This window comes from Diabrotica virgifera, chromosome 9 (genome assembly GCF_917563875.1).
Source record: "Diabrotica virgifera virgifera chromosome 9, PGI_DIABVI_V3a".
In the NCBI taxonomy this organism is placed as follows: Eukaryota; Metazoa; Arthropoda; class Insecta; order Coleoptera; family Chrysomelidae; genus Diabrotica; species Diabrotica virgifera.
This window is the reverse complement of record NC_065451.1, coordinates 119,834,058-119,844,335: the sequence shown is the minus strand read 5'-3', so window position 1 is coordinate 119,844,335 and position 10,278 is coordinate 119,834,058. Positions and strand designations below refer to the sequence as shown.

Below are 10,278 nucleotides of genomic sequence, written 5' to 3'. Positions count from 1 at the left end.
GCCGCATTCCCACACCGAACCGCCATCTATTTCTATCCTGGGCATCTTCCTCTTCCAAATCTCGATGTCCCATGGCCTTCCTTATCGTGTCATTCCAGGATAGTCTTGGTCTTCCCGTTTTCTTCCTACCTGGGAGTTTCCATTTCAGCAGTTTCTTTGCCCATCGTTGGTCGTCCATTCTATGTGACACCGAACCATTTTAGGCTTCTTCTCTCGAGCCTGTCTACCGCTGTATCGTGTGCCTGAATCCTTCTTTTTATTTCTTCGTTACATACTCTGTCCAATCGGGAGATTGCAGCACTTCTACCTAGTCGATTTCCACAGCATTGATCCTTCTTCTGGACTCTGCTGTTAATGTCCAGACTTCGCTTCCATACATTAGCACTGATTCCACAAATGACTTCCCTATTCTTAATTTTGTAGTTCTGGATATATTTTTATCCCATCACACGGAATTCAAGCAACCTACTACCTTCCTACTTTGTTCAACTCGCCTTTGGATTTTTTTGTTGCCTAGGCCTTCTCTGTTTATTACAGCTCCCAGATATTTGAATTCTTCAAACATTCTTTTTAAAATAAAAACATTTAATTACAGTATAAGTACAGTATAATTCCGCCAAGGACACCGAAATCATCGAGACAATAAAGTATGGGTTGGTGAAAGCGAAAGAGAGAATTTCACATAAATTAAGACGTGTTAGCAATAATTAGTTTTTAAATAAATAATTTAAGATCAAACACTTTTTTTATTAACCTTTGTGTCTATACCCAGGTACCTGGGTATCATTGGTAACTGTTTTATCTAAATCATTGGGGATAGTATAAATATTTTCATTCCAGCTTCTAGTTATTCCTAAAATTATTCATAGCGAAGAGATTTATAATAAAATCTAAAGAAAAAAATACATATAATCTATTAAAAATACCTGTCAAAGTTTTTACACCATTACGTCCACACCCGTGGCACCCGGGTAACACTAATGTTTAGTAAATCATGAAGCTGTGTTTAGTTTTTTTTATAATAAAAGTGATATAAAAACATAAATAAAAGTTATATTTCAAACATATTGTCCGCACTTACTTATATTTACTGAGTGTTCGTTACATAGTGGGCCATTACAAACATTACATGATTTTCGTGTCTTTCTTAGCCGCTTTTTCGCTAAAGACATGCAAATGTAGCAATTTCCAACAATTATGAGGCGTCCAGTGGAATCTTGGAGAGGTAATGAGTCTGCTGTATTACTTGAATCTATAGGTAGAGGTTTTTCTAACATACACTCAATTCCTGACCTTGATGAAAAATTTCGATATACATTTGGTACTTTAGATCTAGCAAAAATTGCAGGCATCATTAGTTGTTGTTTTCCGAAGTTTTGTAGAAAAATTCTACGCTTACTAGTTTCAGTAAAACTCTTTGGATTTGTATTATAGGTTGCTAGACAAGCTACGTCTAGGATATTGTAAAAGGAGGCTACTGGCCAACGCAAAGTTCTGCGTTTAGTGGAATAATGAGAAACCATTTTCCATATTGTCTACGCCTCCTTTAGTTTTATTATAGTCCTGAATTATTTTAAGTTTATTTTTTGAGCCACTTTAATTATCGTTGTCATGCATTGTTGGCAGCAAAATAACACTTTTTTCTTTTTTGGTACATAATAAACAAATGGTAACATGATCTGCACTGAATCCGTATAATGACGATTCAGGCTCACGCTCTGGCGAAGGCAGCACTTCTTGTGGAATATATGGTTTTTTATTTTTAAAGTACAAACTAATGATAAATTTCAAGGCAACAGGAGACGGGCTAGTGGAAGATTTGTGAACAAATTATCCATTGTTACGTTTCGTCCAGAATTTTTGTATCTGTAACACAAATCTCATACTACGCGTTCTCCTTGATTAGTTTTACGTCCAGTTGAATTTTTTCCAGTATATATTTGTCTAGTAAGTGGATACAAATTATCGTCAAGCGAATTATCGTCGAACCTACAAGCGAAGTGTACCGAAACAATGCCGGGTACCTGGGTAGCACGGGCATAGACTACCGTATCAGGTACTTGCGTATAGACATAACGGTTAACCTGAACTGTAGTATGTATATAATACTGGTTCTTAGTAACATAAGCCATAAGTCAACAAATTAACTGCATTCCTCTGCTAGTATATGTCCTGAAAACAATGTGGTGGGTAATGCATCTAAATATCAGTCGAGGTGAATCGACAAGTCACACTCAACCAATAATTTTGGAATTTTTTTTTTATTTTGAGATATTTTTAAAATATATGAATATAGTTAGTATAATACAGATATTCGTTATTATTCATAGCCAATAAGCATATTTGAATACAGCGGAAGATTTATGAAAAGAAAATATTTTTTGAACCTTCAAATTCTGGTATTTTTCCACGCAATAATGAGGAATACGCTGACCGGAAAGTACCATATCGATGGTGAAAGTTCCCAACCTCCTATATCAATTTTTGGATATTTGTAACCCTAAGTTAAAGAGAAATATGTATTTTTACTGTTTACAAGCTCGTATGTCGTTATTTCATTAATTGGCTTTTAGATGGCCATATATGAAATAACGACATAGGAGTTTGTAAACAGTAAAAATATATTCTCTTTAATTTAGGGCAACAAAAAAAAATAGCCAAAAATTGACATAGATTCAGAACTTTCACCATCGATATGTGCCTTTATAAGAAACCTGCTTTAAATTTAAACAAATTATTTATTTTAACTGCCATAAGCAAATTATTTCCTCATGAAATCAGTATTAACTTAAAATAAAATCGGTGTTATTTGGAGAAAAAACAAATTTAAGTTGACTGTAAGTTAAATCCATACCTGAAACTTATGTTTATTTATAGAATGTCACACCTCAAATTCCAGCTGAATATTCAATAGCCTGTTAGAAATATGGTAGTACTATTTGTAGAATGTACGAGGTATATTCTCACATGCAATTAGAATATGTAAAGATAATACTTAGTAGAACCAAGTATGAGATTAGGTTATGCTGAAGACTGGACTAAGTCCCTGTGTGGAGAAGAGAAGTCACAGACAAACGAGGGTGGAGGCAAAAATTAAAGAAGGCCAAGGCTCAATTTGGGCTGTAGTGCCGTAGAAGAGGAAAACTTCTGAACAATATAACAGTAGGTATATTCTTGCCATATCGTCGCACAGTGGTTCCAAATGCTGAAAACGTGGTCATGAGGCGAAGAAAAATGTCCCTATCTAGGGATTTTTATGTTTACATTTGTTTTCTCATACTATCGTAGAGTCGTAATACGCAGGTATAAGGATCAGACTGGATATATTGTGGCTCATAGCTCAGGAACAAGTGAGCCATGTACGAGGGTATTTTGGCCGGCAGAGAAAGTAAAAAAGAACGCGTATATTGAAAACGCTGTAAAACGTTTTATAGTTTATCAATTTTATCGCTGTAAAGCAGATTATTCTCTAAGTTAACTTAAGATTTAGTAACAATAAATACCTTAAATTTGTTAATGCATAAATAGTGAAACTATACTTAAAATAATTAAACTTTAATAAAGATATATTCAAAAAGTACAAAATTCTGCATAATTCTGCGACTAATTTTTATCAATCTTAAAGTATATAGTAAGAAGATACAGAATCACTTTGATTTAGCTGCCTATAACTGCCTATGCATTGCTGGCAGTTGGTTGAATATAAGCTGGCTACAGACTATGCGTGATTCGCGATTCGTAATGCGCGATTCGTGGGCAGTGCACGCATAGTGTGTAGCGGCTAGTTCGTTGAGTGATTCGAGATTCGTGATGCGCGATTCGCGATCAGTGCACGTTAGTGCACGAATAGTGTGTAGGGTCTGGTGCGTTAAAAAGCGATTCGTAAACAGCATGATTCGTGTGTGCCTGGTAATTCGCTCTTGCGAGCGGTAAATTAACAAATATCAAAGGCTGCGCATCAACAAGAACCGTTGATTCATCGAATTATTATTATTTTTTATTAAATTATCATTTTTTACAAATATTTCCATAGTTACCAATAAATAACACTCGTTTTTGTACAAGAATATATGAATGCATACAATAAAATATAGATAACTAAATTTTAATTGTTATTTCATCCCATATTATGTCCCCGCTTTGTCGCAATGAAAATGTGGTATTAAGTCAGCGTTCTTGTTTTTTTTTAAGTGTAATTAAAAAAAACAATTGTAATTCAATTGTGTAGTAATTAGTATTTTAATAATTAAACAAATGAAATATAAATAATTGAACTTAGAAATCATCCAAGAAAAACGATTAATATTAATTTTTAAGGAACAAACAATAATAATTTTTATAATTAATGTCAATTTCGGTTTTGTACACCCGGTATTTTAGGAACTTGAAATAGAAGTTCAGCGGCAGAATTCTTAAAGAACGGACGTATTTGGTACTCCGAGATATTTACCCAGAATATACGGGCTGTTTCGAGTATTTAATACGGGAACTTTTTACCGAAGAGCGGAATAGTTGACGTAAAGTGATTACGGAATTGTGGCAATCGCCTAATTGTTTTAGAACAAAGAGAAATTGCGAAGTTCATATTGTTTAGTTTTAGTGTTTACAATCATTAACAATATTCGAAAACCCATTAAAAGGTGATAAGAACGTGCAAAAACTAATACGGTAGGAACTGCTTTTAATACGGTGGATAAGGGAACGAGTTCCGCGCGGAGGAAGGGACGAGCTCTTTTTACGCTATCGTGTTAAAAGTTTTGTGTACCGGGGGCGTGTGAAAAGTTACTGAAATGTCGTCGGATGAAATAGAGATTCGCTGTACTGAATGGAACTATTATTATCTGTTTTTTATATAAACAACATTCTGCACCATATCCATTATGCACGTGCAGTGCATAAAATTCAGCACCATTTATTAATTATCATCTGGAAGCTGGCTACAGACTATGCGTGATTCGCGATTCGTAGTGCGCAATGCGTAGTGCGTGTAATTCGATATGAGCTCGCTACACACTATGCACGATTCGCGATTCGTAATGCGCGATGCCTGCTGAGTCATCGCAGTTTCAAATTAGTTCACAGAGTGTAAGCATCGTATAATATAATTATTAGTATATATAATTATTTTTAAATTGTATGTATTTATACATAGTTCTGCACTGAAAATATGGAGAGTGACGATGATGTGACAATAGCTAGTGCTATTTTTGTAATCATGGAGCAAAAGAAGAAGAAGGTTGTAAACAAACGTAAAAAACGTAGATGGTGGAGTGTATCACTATTCAAAAATAGAAAGAGGTCATTATCAAGTGCATATATTCATTCTATTCTGTGCAATCAGTTCTATACGAAAAAGTCAGCTGGAATAATATTCGTTATTACTCTATTTTTAATTGCAGATATAACGGCAACGACCTGCTAAATGATAATATGTCCTTAGAAGTTTCCGGTAAATTTGAAAATTTTTGTCGGATGGCACCTGCTGATTTCGAAAGTCTCCTGCAATTAATAGGCCCATATATAACTAAACAGACCACACAAATGAGACGTACCATTTCTGCCAAAGAAAGATTTGGCTTAACTTTACGATTCCTTGCGTCAGGTGACAGTTACCAGAGTTTGAGCTACTTATTTAAAATATCACCGCAACTTATATCCTCCATCGTGATTGAAGTATGTGAAGCGTTAAAAAATGTACTTCGGGACCAAGTAAAAGTAAGCAATAGTTTATTTTTTTGCATATTTGAATATTTTTAAAATTAATGCTTGATGTATAAATTGGGGTCTCTAGGGCAAAGGAGTTACAGATACATATTTTTGAAATATTTAAATGTTATGTTCATACAGTGCGTCCATAGAATAACGCAAAAATTCATTATTTTATAAACCGGCAACTTTAAGGAAAAATCCCAAAACAGGTCGATTTTTATTTTTAAATAACGATTTTTTGGCATATATATCATACTTGTGATGTCATCCATCTGGGCATGATGACGTAATCGATGGTAAGGCCAGATGGATGATGTCACTAGTATGAAATATATGCCAAAAAATTGTAATTTAAAAATAAAAATCGACCTGTTTCGGGATTCTTCGGTAAAGTCACCGGTTTACGAAATAATGAATTTATGCGTTACTTTATGGACGCACTGTTCACTGTATGGGATTAGCCACAGTTAGGTTGTAATGAAAATTACATATTTTTTGTACACCAAAAAATTAACGTTTTGATTTCCATTACGGAAATCCTTGTCAAAAGAGATATTAATTTCAATACTTTATCAACAAAGGTGTGTGCAAACGCGATAGCCAAATTGTACATACCTTTATTGATAAATTATTGCAATTAATGCCTCTTTTGACAACGATTTTCGGAGCGGAAATGAAAAGGTTTTAGGTGCAAATATGTAATTTTCATTAGAACCTAACTGTGGCTAATCCCGTGGAAACATAACATTTAGCTCAAACATGCCATAAGTCAATAGCTTTAGAATCCTACTATTGGAAATATTTATTTTTTAATAATCTTCAATTTTTAATAATAATAAAATTTATACTGGATGTCTCAAAAATGGGTCTCTAGGTCAAAGAAATTAAAAATATTATTTTTGAAATATTTCTTTTTTAATAATTTTCTATTTTTAATAATATTAAAATTCATACTGGATGTCTCAATAATGGGGTCTCTAGGTAAAAGAAATTAAAGATATTTATATTTTTGAAATATCTATTTCTTAATATGTAATTACTTTCAATCAGTTACATTGAAATTACTACCGAAACCTGTATACCATGGAGCACGTGACTGTATGGGATCAAATTGGGGTGTAATGGGAAGTGGTTGTAACTGTGACTGTGTGGGATCAGATTGGAGTGAACTGGGAAATGATTGTAACTGTGACTGTGTGGGATCAGATTGGGGTGTAATGGGAAGTGGTTGTAAAAAACGAGAAGCAGGAGGTAATTCTGGTGAAGTTAGAGAGGACTGTACCTGCACAAATGAAGACTGGGAGGATGATTGTGGTGGAAAAGAATGAGAGGAAGATGGTCCTGAGTATGGCATCAACTGCTGGTGAATTGTTGCTCGAAACAATAGATTGTCTATATTGTGCATCACGTATTGCCGATTGATATAGTCCATTTTCCTGAGCTTGGCAGCAACTAGCTCTCCATAAATTGCACATTCGTCTTTTTGTTTAATTCCTTCATTTAATTTTTAATGGAGATATTGGTATGCCTCTTCCACTCTTGGATCAGGATCCTCTGTAGACTGTCTTTGTTTCTTATTCTTTGGTGGCGGTACCTTCTTTGGTGACAGAAACTCCTTCCTTTTGAAGGGTGATTGGTTAGAAGCAGCTCCAATTTCTACTTCTCTGTTGGCTTCAACAGTCTCCTCTATATCAGAAGTATCTGTATTTCTGCTACACTCGGTATTATTAGAGGCACCACTGTCCCCATTCTCATCAGGTTCCTCTTCACTTGTCTGAAAATAAATAAATAAATTTAAAACTTCTGCCTTTAATGATTATTTAATTTGTAACAGTTATTGTTGTAAGAAGCGGTATACATACAGTATGGTGCAAATGGTTTAAACAATTTCGTTATTTCGTTAGCCCGTGTTTTTAAGGAAAAATCCTGAAACAGGTCTATTTTTATTTTTAAATTGTGATTTTTTGACAAACATCATACTAGTGACGTCATTTATCTGGGCGTGATGACGTAATCGATGATTTTTTTTAAATGAGAATAGGGGTCGTGTGCCAGCTCATTTCAAAGGTTATTCAATGCTTTACTCAGTAGTATAAACATTGACATAATTATTTATACAGGGTGTCCAAGAATAATTATTTTAAATAAAATCATAATAAATTAAAAATAAAAATCGACCTGTTTCAGGATTTTTCCTTAAAGTCGCTGGCTTACGAAATAACGAATTATTTTATTCCAAACATTTGCACCATACTGTATATATTTACTAATAGATGTCTAAAATTAATACATTAACATTAACAACTTTTAACATTATTCATAGGTTCCTACGACTTCTGATGAATGGAAAAAGATTTCAGATTTATTCGAAGAAAGATGGAATTTTCCAAACTGTGTTGGGGCTATAGATGGAAAACATATAGTGATAATGTCTCGCCTAAATAGTGGTAGTGAATATATAAACTACAAGGGAACATTTAGTATCGTACTAATGGCTTTGTGTGACGCGGATTATTGTGTAACATACAGTAATATAGGCTCGCAAGGCAGAATATCAGATGGAGGTGTATTCAATAATTGTTCCTTGTATGAAGCGTTAGAAAATAAGACTTTAAACCTACCTACTGACGAACCATTGCCGATGAGAGAAAATCCTGTACCCTATGTTATTATTGGTGACAATGCATTTCCTTTAAAAGAATATCTGATGGTTCCTTATAGTGGAAGTCATGACAGAGGCACACCAGAGCGCATATATAACTACAGACTTTCTAGAGCCCGCAGAATAATTGAAAATGTATTTGGAATTATGTCTGCAGTATTTTGAGTTTTACGAAAACCCATTCTTTTAAGCCAAGATAAAGCTCGATTAATCACAGAATGTTGTGTATTGCTACATAATTTTCTAAGAAGAAGCAGTAATTCGAGAAATATTTACACACCTACGGGTACATTTGACAGGGAACAAGATGGTAAAATTGCCAGTGGTTCTTGTAGGAATGAGACACGTCAACACAGATCATTTTTGTCACTACAAAGAAGGGGCAGAAGAACATGCTCAGAAGTAAAGAAAATTCGCGAAGAATTTTCTAAATACTTTGTTACAAACGGCAAAGTTGAGTGACAGGAAAAATACCAATAATACATAATGTAAAAATAGCATGTAAATATCATTTTAAAAAGTTGTACCAATAAACATGTACTTACCATTGTGTCTGTTGAATCTCGGAAAATTGTTCGAATGTAATTTGTTCGAAGAAATTTATTCGACGGAAATTTGTTCGAATGTTATTTGTTCGAAAAGAAATTTGTTAGAATATAAATTTGTTCGAACAAATTTATTTCGAATAAAATTCCGGATACCGTTTTTAAGGGTTGAAAAGTTTGGGCGCACTTGAACTGCAGAAATTTTAATAGCTATAATTAAAGTGGGTACTCGAATTGCAAAAATATATATTTTCAAAATTATTATTATTTACATATGTTATTACATCCTGTTATTACATATATTAAAATATACAATCGTACTTACAACGAAATATTATGGGCAACTCCACGTAAATAGGTTATAGTGTCAACTCTTACATCAAAACCATTTACTACATTTAACAGACGTGCTGCACTGTCTTTATATTTCTTCTTTTGTTGATGTATGCCGTGACCAGCAACTATTTGTTCGATTCGCACATTATTTATAGCTTGTTCCCTTTTTATTGCTTCGATCAATTTCCAAATTGTTGGATGTTCAGCTCCTACTTGCCCCTGAAATCCACGGTGCCATCCCTCTATGGAATTATTGGTCTTTGGAAGACCATCTAACACAGAATCGTAGCAGTTCCACATAGAAATGGGGAAACGTGGTTGGCGACGCCGATTTCTGCGATCTGGACGACCTATCCAAGTATCCTCGAAGTAGTCTACCACTTGCTGAGCTTCTTCGGGAAATTCTTCATTATCGATCAATGCTTCGAAAGAATTTATAACTTCTCTTGAAGGAACAAATGCCAAAGCCGACAGCATCCTAATTTTTAGAGCAAAGTCTATATTATTATCGTATGTCCGTTTTAATCCCTCTTCTTGAATTCGTCGATATATGCATTGACAAAAGTGGAAAAAACAACCACGTAACCTGGTTTGTGGAAACTCTGCTCCAATAGCTTTTATCATGGCAGGTTCGAAGTCAATCATAAAAGAAGTTGGATTCACTCGAGGTTCTAGCCGCTTAACTACATTTAAAATTTCACGATACACGGCTTCAGTTTTATTCGGCAACAGTGCATATACCAATGGAATTGCTACGCATTCATTTATTCCATGAATTGTATACAATTGCTCAAATAATAATGGTACCGTTTTGAACGTGCCATCAGCGTACCAATGCTCGCAATTTACTAGGAGTTGTAAATTTCGTCGTGTTGTAAACAATAAAATTCTCAAGTCAATCATACCACTATCAAATAAGAGGAAGTCTTCTCCATTGTCGGTTTTTCGGTACTCATCCGGAAATTGTATTTCGGCGCGTGTCTTTGGAAGCGTTGGTTCGCTATTCTTCTTTAATCTAACGTTTCG

At 34.3% G+C, this 10,278-nt stretch overlaps 1 protein-coding gene across 1 annotated transcript; it reads left to right on the top strand.

Moving 5' to 3' along the window:
- The first annotated feature begins 5,109 nt into the window (after positions 1 to 5,109).
- On the top strand, positions 5,110 to 8,918 carry LOC126892027 (uncharacterized). Its single transcript, XM_050661440.1, has 3 exons — positions 5,110 to 5,298; positions 5,400 to 5,715; positions 8,033 to 8,918. The coding sequence occupies exons 1-3, from the start codon at positions 5,168 to 5,170 to the stop codon at positions 8,534 to 8,536; spliced, it is 951 nt and encodes a 316-aa protein (XP_050517397.1). The 5' UTR covers positions 5,110 to 5,167; the 3' UTR covers positions 8,537 to 8,918.
- Positions 8,919 to 10,278: the final 1,360 nt, after the last annotated feature.